The 18,027-nt window shown below is 39.6% G+C and overlaps 2 protein-coding genes across 4 annotated transcripts in view; one reads left to right on the top strand and one right to left on the bottom strand.

Annotated features, from left to right (window-relative positions):
• Positions 1-18,027, top strand: part of CTNNA2 (catenin alpha 2) — a 476,528-nt gene that overhangs the window by 314,558 nt on the left and 143,943 nt on the right. The gene's annotated exons all lie outside the window — the stretch shown is intronic.
• Positions 5,243-7,707, bottom strand: LRRTM1 (leucine rich repeat transmembrane neuronal 1). The gene has a single exon (XM_035547262.1). It carries the CDS (start codon positions 7,123-7,125, stop codon positions 5,560-5,562), a length of 1,566 nt encoding a protein of 521 aa, XP_035403155.1. The 5' UTR covers positions 7,126-7,707; the 3' UTR covers positions 5,243-5,559.

Below are 18,027 nucleotides of genomic sequence, written 5' to 3'. Positions count from 1 at the left end.
CTTGCTTCCCTCTACATAACTTTAGAGGTAGATTGCACTTACTTCTTTCCTTTCACCAGCTTTGTCTGGAAAAAAAAAAAAAAAAAAAAAAAAAAAAAAAGGAAAGAAATCACTTGATAATATGGAAAGTCTTTTGCATGGCTCCATGGCTCTAAATGTGCTTTGTTGGTTTTCTTTCGCATAGAATATGCTCTGAATAGTTGCTCCTAATACCATAATAGCTCTGGTTTATGTCAGTAATTCTATGAAAGGTTAATCTTTAAATCACCAGCATTTCCTAAATTCCTAATCAACATCATGCTTGGAAAGGAGCTCGTGTAAATGCTCAATTTGTTAATATTAGACTGGGTTGAGCAGGTCAAGGAAAAGTATAACCTTGGTGCATAATGATAAATTGAACCCAGCAAAAATACCTCAGATATGTTTGTCATAATAGCTGTGCATACAGAAGTCGAATATGAGGGAAAATGAGCGTGGATATAATTAGCAGGAGAATCTGCTGTAGCACACGATTCCCCCTCTCTCTAAATGGGGGTTTCTTAGAGGACAGAAAAAATGAGGTATGTGGCTTATAAAAGTCTGATTTTCTAGGAAGTGTGTGGTGAGCCATGACTGGGATAGGTAGGAAGTCCAGCCAGCAAAGTGAGTGGAAGAAGCAGTGGAAGAGTGAACAACCTGATGGACGAGGGGATGTTGAGCTGCCCGGGAAGAAGTTCATGGCAGAGGCAGTGATGGGGCTGCCCGCGGGTGTCTGAGAAAGCGTGTCCGTGTGCTCCTCTGCAAATGCATGTGTGTGTTTGAGAAGACAGAAAGAGATGCTGGGTATCTTGCTTAAATCACTGCTGTTTGTCCTCACCACGGCTTCAACGTGGGAGGCGAAGGCACCGAAAAATCTCATTTACCTCGCGTGCGCGGTGGTCACCTCGCCTTCTCACCGGCTCTCATCTTTCCTTTCATCTCTGCCCTCGCCCTTTCTTTCGTGCTCTGTGGAAGTGTTTGGTGCGGTGCCCTCCTTTCCAGAAGCTGTTTCATCCCCGCTTGCACAGTTTTAAAAACTGCTTTCTCCACCCACCATCAGTCTTGGTTTTCATCTGTGCTGGGCCTTTAGATTTGCCATGTTTAAAAAAGAAAAGGCAGAGGAAGCCAGCCACAACCTCATTTACTTGTTGTTTCTCCAGTCTTTTCTCTCATCTTTTGTCTCCTCTTCATTTCTTTTATTATTATTTTTGTTATTATTATTATCGCACTAGCAATAAGCTTCCTAATCAAATACTTCTTATTTGCCATTCCCAATACCACTGGAGAAGCCGGAGGGAAGGGGAGGGGTATGCAGAGCATCCTTTTGCTATCAGTGCAGAACCAGACACATACAAGAAACAAATTTAGTCCATCTCAAAAGCGAATGAGGGGCTTTTTACCAGAGCCAAAGAAAATGATCAAATAGATACACTTCAAGTACTCCTCGATGCCTTTGCTCTAAAAACACAGAGCATCTAATAAAACATACAGAAATATCCTTAGGTATCAATAATGGTTTTTCTCTGCACACGTGTGCAAGGCAGTTGCCACCCAGGCATGGGACTGCATCTTCAGCCTGCTGCAGAGCATCTCAGTACGGCTGTGACACAGAGAAGCAGCTCATCCCCCTGGTCGAGCTCCCTGCAGTACTCTAACAGCGTGGTAAAGGAGGGAATTTGCAGCTTTAACACAGAGTTTCTTTGTATTTTATATATTCAGGCCAGAAACAGAATGTGGTACATTAGCATCGATTCTGTGGATTCATATCAATTTTTTTTTTTTTTAGTACAGAATGAAAGGAAAAAAGACAGAAAGGAAAATAAATCATCCCTTATATACATTCAAAGCATACACAGCAACAGTTCCTTCATCACTGGTTGCACTATGAGTGTGTATTGATACTAGCAGCAAGAGATTGCATATTAGAGATCTATAACACTGAGAGTGTTAACCAGCCTCAAAAAGGTAGTTCTGTAGCTTGCCTTTAACCCTGTCTTACATATTAAAAACATTTCCAAAAAAAATGTTAATTACCTAATTACAAAAGGAAGATTAGCCTTATTAAGTGGAACAATAAAAGGGGAATATTTAAAATATTTTAATTCCTTTGATTTTCCCCAAGTATCTCCTGAAGAAGAAACTGTCACAACTAACCCCAAAAGCATCTCTCTCTCTTTTTTTTTTTTTTTTTTTTTCCGTATAGTAAGCCAGGATAAGGGGATCAAAAGAGAGGGAATGACATATGTTTGGACAGTTGGTAAACATGAAATTTGAAAGGAGGAGTGAGGGAAAATCGCTGCAGTTGCCATAAATACATTATAAATATAAGAATTCTCTTATATACCAATGCAAGCAGCCTGGAGCAGGATGAATAACTGGGTTTGTAATAGCTGGATTGAAATGAAATATTGCACATTTATTTTTTATTGTCCTTGTAGTTCTCAGGTAAACTTTCAGAATAGATGTGGGCAGCCAGGAGCACAACTCTGTGCCATGTAACAAGTGACACCCAGGGACCCCCCCTCTTTCCACCAGCAGAGGGGTTGCCAGATCTTCAGACAGTTTCTGGAGATCATCAGGAGGTTGTCTCCAGAGGACATTACCCTTCAAAAAGATGTTTTTCATGAAGGTTGTGAAACACCTCATTTTCTGCCATTTAGTGAGCGCTGTCCTCTCCATGGAGGATCCATCCATCATCCTGCTGGAGGTGGCAAGTCATCGGTGGTCATTACCTCTTCTTCGGGAGAAATAGCAACAGGCAGTACCGAAATTAAGCCCTCCCTTCTGAAATCGCTGCACCTTTAAAGCAAAATGTTCTGTTCGGTTTACTCGAGCTGCTGATGCAAGACGCATGAAGCACAGAGATGAATAAATTGCAAAGGCGGAATTGCTCACGTCTTGCAAATGTTGCTCGACGTTGTTAACACCAATAAACAGTGGGAATAATTCCAGAGGGGTGCAAACACTGGCGTGTTTAAAATCCAACCCACAAATATGCTAAAAATACATAGAAATACAACCACAGGACGATTGTTTGTCGGGATCAGTTTTGCATCAGATTTGCAGGGCCAAAAACATGACAGCACTACTACATTTCCTTGTAGCAACAGGGGGTCACTACAGAAAGAAAGCTTTTGTTTCCTTTTTTTACCATACATAGCCAATATTTTAGCAGTCATGGTTGCTTTTGGAGGCTTGCTGGCATCTAGCTGTAATCAGTCCTTCTGATTGCAGTGCTGGGTGGTGATTTGAGGAGCATACAACACAGCCCAAAGTTAGCCTTGTTTTTTTAGTCTTTCGGTTAAAATCCCTATTGGTTTCAGAGGGAGGTTACAGAGGGAAATACACGTTTTGGCCCTCAGTTAGCATGGCACAAGGTATTTTCTCTCCTTACCTACTCTACCTTTGCTCTTAGGTTCCCATGTGGGCACCCTGCCTTGCAGGTCCCGTAAGAGTTTCAGGGTGGATCAGGCCCGTGTGGGTTTGAGGCACAGAAACAGAAATGTGCAGGTGTTTGAACAGAGAAAGGCCTCGCTTTGACAGTGACTGCTTTGCTTGTTTCAAAGCTGTGGGTAAATTTTCAGTGACTTTAATTTAAAAATATATGTAAATAAATAACAAAATAAAAAAGTTTATTTCCCATAAAGAATCCTCTCCCAATACATATACTCTCATTGGTCTCATTGATAATGTTACAGTCTCATTAAATAAAAATGTTAAGAGGCTATTTCATATTTAATATTAAACAGGGTGAGGGATGTACCAAATAGAGGAAAAAAGTTTGGAACCCTCCAAAATAGTGTCAGTTAGATAAAAATATATAAAATTCACTCTTTACAGTTAAAATTAGCAGCTAAACAACTGGAGAAACAGTTGCTTTGCAGGAGAAACAAGAAAAAAAATAAGATCTGTGGCTAATCTTATAAGTCTGTTGTAGGCTTTTGAGTATAGGTGGCACTTGGAGGCTATAAAAAAAACAAACCCATGTTAAATTAAAACAGATGTTAGATTTCTCATCTTTTCCTCCATTGTTGGCAACTTAAAAATAGAGAAATATGTACAAAGCATAGCAATGTTACCCAGTTCTTGATTTTACTTTACGTTTTGCTAGCATGTTGTGCTATATGAAGAAAAATTCAGGGTGCTCTGCCTGCTGTTATAAAACTGCCCTGTCTTCATTAGTATGAGAGGAGTTGTTCCAAAGATCAAGCAGTAGGTTGTTCACATACCGGAATGAAAAACCCGAAATACGAGGAAAGGAAGCCTTTATTTAAGGGCAATCAGAATAAAACAGCCGTGTGATTCTACATTACCAAATGACTGCTCGTAACCATGAATTCCGTCTTTTCGATCATTAGGAGGGAGGGTGCCTATGCTCTCAGCCTCTGCAGAGGTTTCGGGGTGGTTTTATTAGTGGAGGCTGGTGATGGCAGTGAGGGGCACAGGGTGGCTTTGCTCAAGAGCCCAGAAGTGTGCGCGGATGGCTCTGTCCCCCTCGCAGCGTGGCAGCCGAGGTTTTGCACGCCCGGCACACACAGGTTGCACCACTGAGAACTGAGCCCCTTCTGCTCCCCTCCTCTCATCGTGGCTCTACAGTGCACAAAGCAAGGGTTTCTCTGCTCTTGGCATGTCTCAGAACAAGCATAAAAGTGGGAAAAGCTAGTAAAAGCCCTTTAATTTAGGTTTTTCCATCTTTTTTTTTGGTCTTAAACAAAATGATGACTAGTACTTTTTCGGCAGTGTTTCAGTTGTTTGAGTTTTGTCATTATTATTTTTTTTTTCAAAGAGACTTTGCAATATGATCAGTTGTGATACAAAATACTTTTAGGGGTTACGATGCAGTTTTTTAGGGATCTTACAGCAACTTACAAGTGAGCTGTGCTTAAAAAGCCTCAGAAATCCTGTCCCGGGGACACGGGCAAAACTTGAGCCTATCTGAGGTGCACCAGCTCCTTGCTGTGCTGACATCCAGTTACAGGTAGCACATTAACAAAAATAGAGTTCCAGTGTCATGCTTCATACCGCCAGTAACATCATGTACGTGAATGTGTAATAATTACAATGGGAAGCCATCGGGTTAATTTTCATCTGTCTATTTTTAACGTGGCTTCGTTGCTTCCAGACTTTCATTTCAACACTCAGAATGAAGAGAAAAGAGGTTAAACTGTTGCATTTTGTATACAGGGAACAATTTATGTAATATACACCAGTCTGTAAAAACTGTAAATGCTATTTTTTTTTATTTTAAACATTTTCCTTAGTTTACAAAAGATCAATAATCGGTACCTTTTTACACTCTCAGTTTCCTGAATATTGACAGATCTTCAAAGGGAGTATTAGCATAGGAAATCTTAAGATTGGCTGTCCTGAAGATTTTAAGACACGATAAAGCTAAAATATCAAGTCCTGCCGGCAGCTCCTCCTGCGATTTTGGCAGAGGAGTGCCTGTGAAATCCTCAGCAAAGCCCAGCAAACCCCCCGCTCTGCTCTCTGCCTGCACGCCGCTATTTGGTTGCACACTGTTTAAATCCCCAAGGCAAATCACACCTCGCACTCCCTCGCTGGCTGCTGGTGACAGGAGCAAGATCCGTACTCATTAATGATCACCAGGGCTCCCTCGATGTGGTTGGGTTTGTAATCAACGTAATACTCCTGGGCTGACATGGCAGCCATTTGATGCATGGTCTGTTTCTGCTTCTGCTTCCTGCGCTGTGTCACAAAGCACTGTCTTAGCTGCCTGATGCTGGCAGGAAAGCACTTCCAGGAGACGTACAACACTAAAACCACAATGAGGAAGCTGAAAATCAGCGCCATGGTCCCCGTCACCACCTTGTGAATCTGCACGGCATTCTCGGCGCTCTCGCCGGGCAGCGTCACGGTGATGGCGTACGTCGTCGGCTCCTCGTCGGCATCCGGCACGTTGGATGTGGCGGTGGCCAAGCCATAGCCGAACATTTGGTCACTGTTGTTGGTCACGGGGGAGAGGGTGTTGACGCTCGTGGGGTCCGCCGCATCCTCGCATAAGTGGAAAGCGTACACGGCGTCCAAAACGTCCTCGCCCTGCGCGTACTCGGGGGTGGCACAGAGCAGGTTGCTGTCGTAGCGGCCCTTGAAGTTGCTCAGCCAGGAGGCCAGGGCGCAGACGTTGCGGCCGCAGTCCCAGGTGTTGGCGGAGAGGCTGATGCTAGTGAGGGACTTCCAGGAGTCCAGGATGCGGGAGTCGATGTAGGTCAGCCGGTTGGAGTCCAGCTGCAGGGACTTGAGGTGAGGCACGCTTTCGAAGACATGAGGTTCGATGTACTCGATTTCGTTGCCAGAGAGATCCAGCTTTTCCAGTTGCCATATCCAGTCCAAAGTGTTGACGACGATGGTAACTTTATTCCGCCGCAAGCAGAGCGAGTGCAGGGAGATGAGCCTGGGAAAGTGGGCTAAATTCACCTTCACCAAGTCATTGTGCTCAAGGTGCAGCTCGGTGAGCTTGAACAAGCCTGCAAAAGAGTTTCGAGCCAGGCTCTTTAACTGATTGTATCCTATGTCTAGAAACTTCAGGCTGCGACAGTCCTGAAAAATTCTCACTGGCACAAACTTGATGGCGTTCGACCGCATGTGCAATGTCGTGAGTTTTCTCAGCCCGTGAAACAGGTCGGGCTCCAGCGCCTGGATGTTGTTGTACGATAAATCCACACTGCGCAAGTTTGGCATGGGTCGGAACGTGGTGTTGGGCAGTTGGGTTATTTTGTTGGAACTCAGGGTGAGCTCTTTCACTCGCCGCAATTTTTGAAAGGCATTCCCCTCCACTGAGCAAATGTGATTGTGATCCAGATAGAGCCACGTGAGCTGCATTAACCCTGTGAACTGTCCGTCATGCAGCTCTGAAAGGCTGTTGTACCGCAGAGACAAGCCCATCATGCCCGACAGGTTGCGAGGCATCTCTGTGAGATTCAGTGATTCACAGTACAAAAGCCTGCCCTCACACCGACATAGCTGTGGACACCCACTATTCACGGCTGGAAGCATTTTAGAAAAGATACCCAGCGTACACAATATCAACCCCGGGGGCTTCCTCAGCAGCCAGTTTAAACAGAGACCGATAAGAAGGAAATCCATTAGCAAGAATATTTCCAAATATGCTCGAGAATGTCCATTGAATCTTTTCAAATTCTACATCATATTTTATTTAAGGGAAAATAAAAAAAATAAAAAATAAACAACCAAAAAAGCTAAAACCAAAGCAGAACAGCAAACAACAAACACACAGCCAAATATTTCACTTTACAGCATGCAGGAGCTGTGCAGCATTAAAGTTCACAGACATTCAAAGGTAAAATGATAGTGATTTTGTTCATGTTAAAGGCTGCAGCAAAGAAAAAAATCTTTCTTCATGAAAGAATTTAATTAAAAAGTGTCTTACCCACCCTTTTCCAGAGAGTGACAACCTCCATTCAGTTGCTTCCTTTGTGTTTGGACTAATTATATGCAGAGCTAAAAAAGACCCCTCTGTGCTACAAATTCAGTCCCTTTCAGTGCTGTGCAAGGCTGGCAAGCTCACAATGTCTCACTTCGCTTCTGCTCAAAGAGCTCAAGGCTTGTCCAGCTAGCTTTTTAGCTGACTCCTAGGACCTGCAAGTTTCAGAACTATGTGCATGAGCTTGATCTTCTCCTTCTCCCTCTGTCCTTTTCTCTGCAGTTAACACTGTGGCGTGAAAAAAACTCCAAACTCTTTACTAACGACTCCACAGGATTTGGCAATCTGTTTAATGTCCATCATTTGCAACGACCATTGACCGGCACAACCTTTACTCCATAGAGAGATTACCATGCATTCACTGACCGGCTAAGGGTAGCTTTATTTCCCATTCTTTGTTCGCTTTGCTTGTTAGGTGATGCTTAGAGCAGAGAGACAGCAAGAATCCCTTCCCTTCAGCCGAGCAGTATGTTGGTAGAGCATGCAGAGGCACCTAGTGTTCACTGAGTGTCGTAAGCTGCTCATGATTGTACGCCTGCACTGTGCATCTCAGACATGGGCAGATGGAAAAGGGGTGGGCATAAAACCAAACGCCGGAGCGAACCGGGAAAGTAATATATGCTCTTTGATGAAATGGAAAATACTTTAAGCCTATCTCTCCATTTCTCAAACGCGCACGCACACACAGCCGCACAAATCATCAACAGCGAGGCAGTGCTAAGTAGGAAGCTTGAGAATTAGGTTTCTTTCTTTTTTTTTTCTTTTTTTTTTTCTTTTGTTTAAAGTCTGAATTTATAAAGCCATTAGCCGGGAGAGGGAGATACTTGATTTCTTGGTTGGGAAGGAATATGTAAACCAGTATCTTTGGATTGCTTTTTCTCTCTAATTCTGTTGATGAGATTTGCCTTTCAGAGACTTCGGAGTGGGGGGGGTGGGGGGAAATGTGTTTTTATTCTGACATTGTCTAAATAGAGCATGATTTGAAATTCTGTGCATTCTTTCTCATAGAAATGCAGCCAGAGCTCTGCAAATAGGAATGTCTGCTTTCATATAAGCTTTAATTACATTTGGTCGTTTTCCATCCTGCATATTTTGTGTGTGTTCAGCACATGCCTTTCCTAAAGGCTTTTTTTTTTTTTTTTTTTCTTGCAGTGTACGTTATGGCACACAAAACTATTATTCTTGCAGCATAAAGAATACTGTGCTTTTGGAATAAGATCAGCATATAGGTTGCTCTGGCTGTGTCGGCAGCATGCAAAGAAGGGGTGGAAAACCCAATCAGTTAATAAGTTCTGCAGATTGTGCTGCTTTTTGTTCCACGTACCAAAAAAAAAAAAAAAATCCTTGCCTGGTAATTTGCAGTCCTCATTATCTATGGGGAAATGCATCGACAATGAGCTCTCTCTCTAATTTTTACCGGCTGAAAAACATACAATACTTCTGTCAGGAAAACGCTGGCCATCTTTTCGTATTATGAAATAGAGTCTAAAGCCTGTGTGCTGGTGAATGCAATCAGAGCTGACAGCTCACGATTCTGCATGAATCCTCTATGAAGAAGTTTCACATGGAAATACAAGTATTGCAGAAGATTGTGCTACTTTTCTCTTTAAGTCAAGATCGGTTGCGAAGTACCGGAGGCAGGGCAAAACTGTTTCATTTCCTTGCTTTTTCACAGCCATGCTAATTTTAAAAATCTTCTTTTTGAAGTATTTGTTGCAGAGGTATGAAATGCTGGAGCTGTTCGTCGTGTGTGAGTGTGGCTGGCTGCTGTGAGTGTGTGTTCATATAGATCAAGGAATGCAGTGATTTGATGCAGTAAAAGTTCTTTTGCAGAAGTCATGGAAAACTTAGACTCTTGTTCATAAAAGTGCATGAAAGAGATTCATTAGAAATGTATTTGCTGAAACCATTCTTAAATAAATTACAAATATAAACCACTCTGAATGCAGTCTCAGAACCTGGGAATCAATGTGCTTTAATGTTCCAAATCCAGTGTATTCATGTTCTTCTGCTATTCACAGCCCTTGCATTTCAGGGGTCTCAAAGCAAAAAATGTGATGCTTTAACACCATATGAACCTCTTGTATGTTTTAGTGTTTGGGCAGGAAAGCTGAATGTGTTCCTCCTCTCCCAAGATCGTGCTGTCTTGTTCAAAGCAGGCTGTTTATGCAAGTGTCCACTGGTTGCAGTACACCTTAATTCTGTTTCTCAGTACACAAAAGCAGGAGGGAAAGCAACGACAGAAGCAGGATAAAGAGCAGAGAAGCAGCAGAAATGACTAAAAAAGCTCTTGTGCAAGAATGCATTCCAGACTGCAATCCCAAATATTTGGATGCAGTTAGCAAAAATAAAATAAAATAAAAGATGATTTGAACTTTGCAGATACTGATCAAAGGTTCAAAACGATGAGGCTGTTTCACTTGAAAGACTGCAACCCTGCAAGTCTTGATGAGGTAGGTCTCAATTCCCTCTCCCATATAACAATTTGGAGACAGATCTGCAAAAGTAGCCCTAAAAATTTCATCTCTGTCTGGAAGGAAAGCTGACATTTTCTGCAAATCAGATGACGATAATGATCACTTAGTTACCATCTAAATTCTATGTATAAAGTGAAGAATTCCTCTGGTAGAGATAAAACTCCATGATACATCAATGTGAAGGGCTGAATACTTTTTTCTGTGATGATTCTTCTTGCTATCACCTGGGATACAGCTTGGATCCTAACCAATCTGCCTATTCCCACACTGGCATATAATCTATTATCATTTGGTTGCCAGAGGTAGAAATTAGAGCAGACAGTAGAAAACCCATATAGCATCAGCTGGAAGGCTGACAACTAGAATTAGGGACCCAGAATTAATGGCCCTAAGCAGAATCTCACAGCTCTGTCAGAGCTCTATCGCACAAGAGACTCTGCTCTTATTTGTCCAAAAATGTGTTTGTAGAAAACAATCCAGGTAGTCTTAAAATGAGAGACCTCAGTGTACATTTGGGACTGTGATGCTGAGGCAGAGTGGTAACCAAGTGTGAGAAATGGGGCATGGGGATCTGAAAAGACAAACCTCGGTGAATACATGGCTTAGCTCTGAATTACCTCTTGTAAATTTGTTTTTCTCTCTGTTTTTAAACTTTTTGCGATGTACTTCTTCCAATAAAACTAGGAATCCACTTTGAGCATGACTGCAATGCAAAGGGCTTAATTTCTACTGTCTGAGCTGTTATCACAGCCAAACTGTTAAGTTTACACATTTTCTGGTGTTTCAAAGCCTCTGGCAAATCTCTATAAATTAGTGGATTTACATTAGCTTTATTAAATGTGCTATTATAGATCATTTTAAGAAGCACAGACTAAGTTTATATGTATTTAAGGGAGATTGATTAAATCAATGTAAAGTAGGTTACAGAAGAACAACTCAAGTAAAGTTTTAGAAAGTTTAGGTGGAAAGCTATTAACTGGAGTCATCACAAGCGAATGGGGTTGGGACAGAGCAAGCAAAATCAGAATCTGGTCCCTAATGTCTAAAATGCATATATACATGTTTGAAAGTATTAACCACCACCAGCAAATAGTCATGTTTATCACGTATATGAAGTACTGAGTATACTTCTTCCTTCTGGCATTTTCTGAGTGGTTTCTATCAGTATAATAAAAAGTGAGGCTTTTAGTAGTAATTTTAATTTCCTTTCATGAGTGGACAGACTCAAACCTTGATCTTACACAGTAGTCTTTAATTTTCAGGTGCACTGAACCATGGCATTTCATATAAAAGAAACATTTAAAAACAGAAAAGGGAAGGAAAAGATGTGACTGAGTAAAGCAAATTAAATCTGTTATTTCTCTGATATTTATATCTTCAACATCCCTGACATTTGGTTAGCTGTTCCTTCCATATAGAATTTAGGGTTTCAGGTAATAAGAAGTCCATCACCTGTATAACTTGTCTTTTTTAGCAAATGTAAAAATGAACTGTATTACACAAGCTTTTGACCAAAATAGCCCTGGCTACTCAAGATGCTAAAGTAATAGTGATAATTGCCATTCATTTCTTGCAGTGCAGAACAGATACACTGAGTTTGTAACTACCTTTAAACAATAGATATTCTAATGTAAATCATCTTATTGTTTTTGACAATGTGGTAAACACTTTATCTCTCAGTACAGCCACTCCATTGTCATCATCAGCCATGTTCAATAGCAGATAATCATGTACAGCTCTATAAAGCCACTCATGGAAGAGACCTATGTGCAGAATTGTCAATGCAGTGTGAAAATGTCAATTTAAAAAAATATGTATTAGTGATAAGATGAAGTGTCTCTCTCATCTGTTCATTACTAGTAGAATACTTAGTAGAATAAGCTAGAGAGTTACTGATTCTCTTAGGTATCTGTGAAATTGCATATGGATTTCTGAATGTGCTGTCAATGCTCTAGGCAGTGTTATTGGTTGCGAATGTCTAGGTATAATGGAAAGATGAGTTGTGTTACAAAATTTAAAATATCTCCTTTTGTCATTAATCAACACAGTGCTGAAGATCTTTTAGCATCTTGGTCAAGTTAAGACTGTTGTGTTACAGTCAGGTTGCCAGCTTGTTGGAACTCCTGGTTTATAGGAAAAGTGACAAATTTTACCTTGGTTTTCAATTAACTTTTGCTAATTTATATCTCTAAATATGTCTTGGGAAGTCTTGAAGGAAGCGTTTGTAGAGAGCAATGATTAGCATTTGTGATGGTTTTAGTTAGTCATATTTAATTAGAAATCTATTAGTTAGACCTTCAGAAAAGTTTTGTTTGTTTCAAGATCTTCCCAAGCATTTCTGGAGGTGCCAGAGAATTGAAAGTAGTTGATTTCCAATTCGTTTAAGAGCAAAGTGGGCCACAGCCTATCCATACACCAGAATGCATCTGTTTTGCCCTCTTCTACCTTCTCTAGTTCATCCATAAGGATTATTTTTTAATAAGATACAATGCTAAATGCTTGTTTATTTGCATTTCAGGACTTATTTTCACTGAAATTATTGTTTTCTAACTTGGATGTAGCTAACCCAAGATGGCTGCTAACACCACTGCATCTCGTTTTGTTTGGTTGGTCGGTTATTTTATCATTGCTCTATTTACTCAGATTCATCAAACTTGAGAGAGCTCAAATGGTGGAACCATGAATACACAGCAGAGTGGCAGAATAGCAGAGTTGCTTAGGATATTTAAAAATCACCTGTAGCCAAATCTGCTGTGGCCCTAAACCTATCATGTGCCCATGACTTAGACAGGTGCTATGTGCCCTTCTCCAGGAATGACTTGTGTTGCTCAGAAAGTTGGCAAGTCTCATCTGCGGACACAAATATAACCATGCCAACAAACTTCTCCTGTAGTGAAGTCACTCATATTACGTTGGGATTGCCTTCCTGATGCAAAACTGTTACGTTTTTTATTGAGGACATAATTTTGGTGGCAGTAAACACTTTACAGACTCTAAGTTGCAGGAAATAGGGAGAATTGAGAGGAATTTATGAAATCAATTATTAAAAGCTAGGATGAACAAATTAAAAGCTGTTCCTGGCAGTATCCTAGAAGGTCTTTTTACAAATGGATGAATTGCTCTTGGAAAATTTTCCCAGAGCAGAAAATCTGTTCTTCTCAGTATTAGACAAACAGTTCTTAATCTTTTTGTTGTTGTTGTTGTTGCTCCTTTCCAAATGTATTTTAATGTACAATCAGAAAAGATAACTAGCCTTATGCTGTCTTCTGTAGATACCTAACTACAACAAAAACATAGGATGATGCTAAAGTCGCTGTGAAACACGAATTTTGGAATCAAATAAACACTTTTATTGAGTTTTCTTCCATCAGAGAGAGTACCATTTCAATTGACTCCAAAGGCTTTGTGGGGAAGGAAACTATGCTTTTGGATACTGCTACCTGGAAGTTACAGAAATGTTCCTAGATCTGTCTTCTGGAATTACTTAAGGCCAGAACAATATGAACTAGATTATGGAGTCATGGAAAGAGATGTTGGACTGTAGCAGAATGCCTATAGCAAACAGGCAATCGGCTCTTTGGCAGACTACATTATTCTCAGTTATTCTCAATGTGTTTCTTGGTATATCTTGGCACTTAGAAAAGACAGTGTTTTTATGTTTCTCTCCTTCTGCTCTGATGATAGCCATAATCTGAAGGGAAAACTCAGAGTAAAAATTGTTGAAATCATGCTTGATTCTCTATTGCATTTCATTGGGATATTAGAAGGAATCTGAATCATTACAGAGAAGTCATAATGCATAAAGCAGATTGCAGCCTCACATTTCAGACAGAAGTCATTGTGATTTTTGCAAACTTAAGACGCTTTGTTGACCACCTGAAATATTTATGGCTTAATTACGTATTATTTGCAACTGATGTAATGTCTAAGAGCAATAATCATGGGTCAGGAGTCTCAGAAGGACATATTTAAAGGCATAACAAAAGATGGTCATGACTTCTAAAAACAGAGAATAATTTGACTTTTTTTTTTTTAAGCTTAAAAATACTGAAGCAATATCAAGCAGTTTCATAAGGTGGGGGTTGTGTGTGGTGTATACGTAATCTTAGAAACCCGGCTTTACTCAACAGTTAATTTAGTTTTGTGAGAATCAATGGTAGGCTTTGAAATGTGCCTTCTTGCCTCTTGTTTAGTTTTATTTCAATGTGTTTGTGTGTCTACACTAAAGTTCTATGTCTTATAAGGAAGAAATGTACAATGTAATCAAAGGTTTGTGGTGCTCCTTTACTCTCAATAAATGTGTAGAAAGGTATACTCAACCCTGTAACATACCCAAAGATCCCAAAGAGCCTGAATTTACCTGAAAAGCTAGAAGAGGCATATGTAAACCACGTTAGGAACACATACACAATAATAAAAATGTAAGTTACCTACACATTATATATGTTTTTAGAGGTGAAACAGCAGATTTGAGGGCAAATAGTAATAAAACCACAGGGGTTGCTTCAGATATGTTTAAATTGTATCATATTTCTTCTTCTACTGCTGTAATTTTAATTCTTCAATATTTATGTAATGTGTAGAATTTATAAGTTTTATAACTTTTACTCAGTTTATATTTTAAGTGAATGGAAAAATGCATAATCAACTCGAAAAAACTGGAAAGGCTCAGCCTGTTTTTCAAGATATACGATGTTTTACTTTGTTTGGAATTCTAGAGACCATTTTTAAAGAACACTTGGCTTACTTCTGCTCTTTTTTTTGTAGTGCAAATTAATTATAATTTGACAAGAGAGTGCTTGATTTTCTTCTTCAGATTTGGTGTAGTGCCAAGCTTTATTAGTTAGAGCCTCTAAATCAAAATCAAAGGTCAGTATCCGTGAAATGCCTGTGGCTCAAGATATGTTGTAGATCTTTCCCCATTATTTAGAGATTTTTGTCTTTGAAAATGTGTATATATTTAAATGGATACTACTGTATGTTCATGCATGGCTGTGGAAGAATAACCATTTCTCATAATTACATTGGTAATATTCCAAAGAGCAATCCTAAAGATGTGAGAAATTATTGGTGTGAAACCTCATGTACCTCTGTGGCATAATATGTAAACTCAGGCTGAAGGTTCGTGTCCCACAGCATGTTGTACCCAGTGATTCCACTTCTTCTCCCAGCCATGGGGGTGATGGGCAGAGATCCTTCTCCCAGGTCTCCCCCAGCATCATCCTCCATCCACCTGTAGCCTGTACTGGCATCTATACACACGTTGCTCAAGTGGGGCCACTTCGGGAACAAGGGAGTAGAGGACTAAAGGTGACTATGTGAGCTACAATAGGGATTGCTGAATATGCCAGAATCAAGTTTTACTGCTTTTCCTAAGACCTTAATCTTCCTACATCTAGTGATCTAGTGTGTTTTTTTTTCTTGTTGTTTTCTGTTTCCAGCCTTTGATTTCAAGGATTGTGTCTTCCTGTATAACACTCAGCATGGCAGGAATCTCTTTTTGCTATGTCCTAATGAATATGGTAATAATCAACACAGCTTGGATGCTCACGGCAATAAATGCTGGAAGAGCATAGTTGAATTACAATTGTACCAGAAAAGTAATCAGTACAATTGAGGTTTGGTCACATTGGCTTCCTGTAGCCTGTTAGGTGAGCTTGGACCATGCACTGACATTAGGTCAGTAGAAGTCCCTTCTAGCTGTTTTCTTGGCCATGAGGACCATGAAGGCAATGAGCTTCAGAAGATATTGAAAATGTAATGGGAAGAAGCTTTCCTAATGATAGAGATAGCAAATGAGGTTGGGAGGTATTTGCTGCTTTATCTTCTGACCAAAGAAAATAGTATTGACAGCAGTTAAAAAAGCAGTTATTCTCCCCCACCTCCACTCCCCAAAAATAAAAAGGGGGAGAAAAAGAAATAAAACAACACTTTTGGTAGGTGCTGTTTTTCCACGGTCCTCAGTCTGCTGGACTGTGGAGCCCACTGGATGCTTCTGCAGCACTGCAAAGTAATGCTGACCTTGGGATACTTCCCTGAAACACATTCAGCTGAGTCTTTTGAGATATGTTCTCTGACTTTCTGGATTTTCTGGCACCGTTGTGTCCATTAAATACTGATTAGATTTCAGAAATCCAAGAGACCAAATAATGTTATTATCTGTTCTCTACTTATCTTAATAATATTGCCAGTAATATTCCAATATATCAATTCTAGGATATTCTAGACCTAATCTGATGCATGAAAAATATGGATACTATGCTTTTTTGTTTCAGAGGCAGAACAGAACCAGTTTATTTATGGATTGAATTTTGCTATATTGCCTAGAGATGATGGTAAAAAGTGAATTAGCTGCTTTCAAGGACTGTTAGAGAAATACATCGTTTTTCATAATGTTTGATGAATTGCTTACAGTACTTGTTTTACTTAAAACTGCAATTAAAGATCGCCCTCTAGTCAAAAGAAAAATGTGATAAAAATGTGACTTGAAACTGGGCAGAAAATTTTCTAAAGCCCTTTGGGATTAATTCCAGTAATTATTCAATCTGACGTTTTCCAGAGAAATGACCCTTTATGTATGAACTCCATTAATCATAGTAATACAGTTCACATGTCAGAGACTTCTGTCCCATCACTTCATACATAAGATTTAATAATAGACTAATAAGCATCCTTACTAAATATAAGAAAATAATAAACTGGTTTCAAAACATCTCAATGCATCTGAATTGGTTTTATCTAGGTTTTGGCCTTGTGAGGTGGGACACATTGTGCTCGTGTCTACACAAATGGGCTGAATTTCTAGGCAGTAGCTGTCATTGATATCATGTCTCCTGCTAATTTTGTGCAATTTCATTCATAGCATTTTAAGGACTTTTTGCTTTCTTTTCTCCTCTGACCTGTACTGCAGAGGTTTGGTTTGTCTATCTATCTGCCTGGTTGTAAACATTTGTTTTATGAATTTGCTTGTGTAAATAATTGGGCTATTATCTTTTGCATGACTTGTATGTAGGAAATAAAAAATCTACTTTACATTGTCTACAAACAGAAGAGTATTATTTTTCTTGCATGTGAACTTATTGCATATTATTGGAACTGCACAGTGAATATTGAGTATCTGTCTGTGATGATAAGCAACTCTTAAGAAGATTGCTGTTATGTCTGTCATCGTTTCATCAACTGAGGATATTCCGTAATATTTTTTTGCATTAAGAAGTGGTGATTTAAAAATGCAGCTGTGATTAGATGGTCCTATTTGAAGAATTTACCATTCTCTTTTCAGATTTTGACATTCTTTTGTGTTTTTTTGAAACTGGGAAGTGGAATTATCTATGCTCTGATGAAAAGTGATAAATATAATCTTTGCTGAATGTGGATAAAAGACTTAGACAAATGAGATTGTTTTAACACAGCCTCCTCATGCGTCTTCTGACTTATTCAAAATCTAAAATTGGAGAATAATTCTTCGTCTTTGGGGGTTTCCTTCACATATATATATATATATATTTCATTATGAAGCAATATACGGTGTACCTAAACCATTACATTGACCAATGCTTTCAGTTCAGGATTTTTACATGTCAGTTGTCATTCTTTGCACATTCCAGTAGATGGCAACTCCGGTCTTCTTGACATTTCATCTCCATTCAAACTAGAAATATCTTCTGTGCCCTCCTCCCCACCCACCCCCCTCCCTGCTGCATCTCATCTGTATAAATGGCTAAAAGTTTCACAGAAACGTGTTCCAATTTTACTTTTATTGAAATCACTACATATCACTACTGATTTGAACTCAAATAGTACCAAAAAGAAAAAAGAAGAAAAAAAAAAGCCCATAAGCACAAATTCTCCTGGATCATAAAGCACACACTGAATCCCCCATAACTTTTAAAAACATTTTAGGAGTTTTCATAAAAAGGATGAGTACCCAATTTTATTTTTATTTTTAATGTGAAACAAATGAATGGATCGACAGAAAATACAATGTGCTAGCTTTAAGTTTGATAGCTTGACTAAACAATCTAATCCATATCTCTTCATCCTTAATGTCAAATTATTTGTTATCCC

This window comes from Cygnus atratus, chromosome 4, assembly GCF_013377495.2.
Source record: "Cygnus atratus isolate AKBS03 ecotype Queensland, Australia chromosome 4, CAtr_DNAZoo_HiC_assembly, whole genome shotgun sequence".
NCBI classification, from domain to species: Eukaryota; Metazoa; Chordata; class Aves; order Anseriformes; family Anatidae; genus Cygnus; species Cygnus atratus.
This window is presented reverse-complemented; position numbering and strand designations above follow the sequence as displayed.

Coding starts and splice junctions, on each gene's coding strand:
- LRRTM1 (XM_035547262.1), bottom strand. CDS start 7,125: ATGGATTTCCTTCTTATCGGTCTCTGTTTAAACTGGCTGCTGAGGAAG.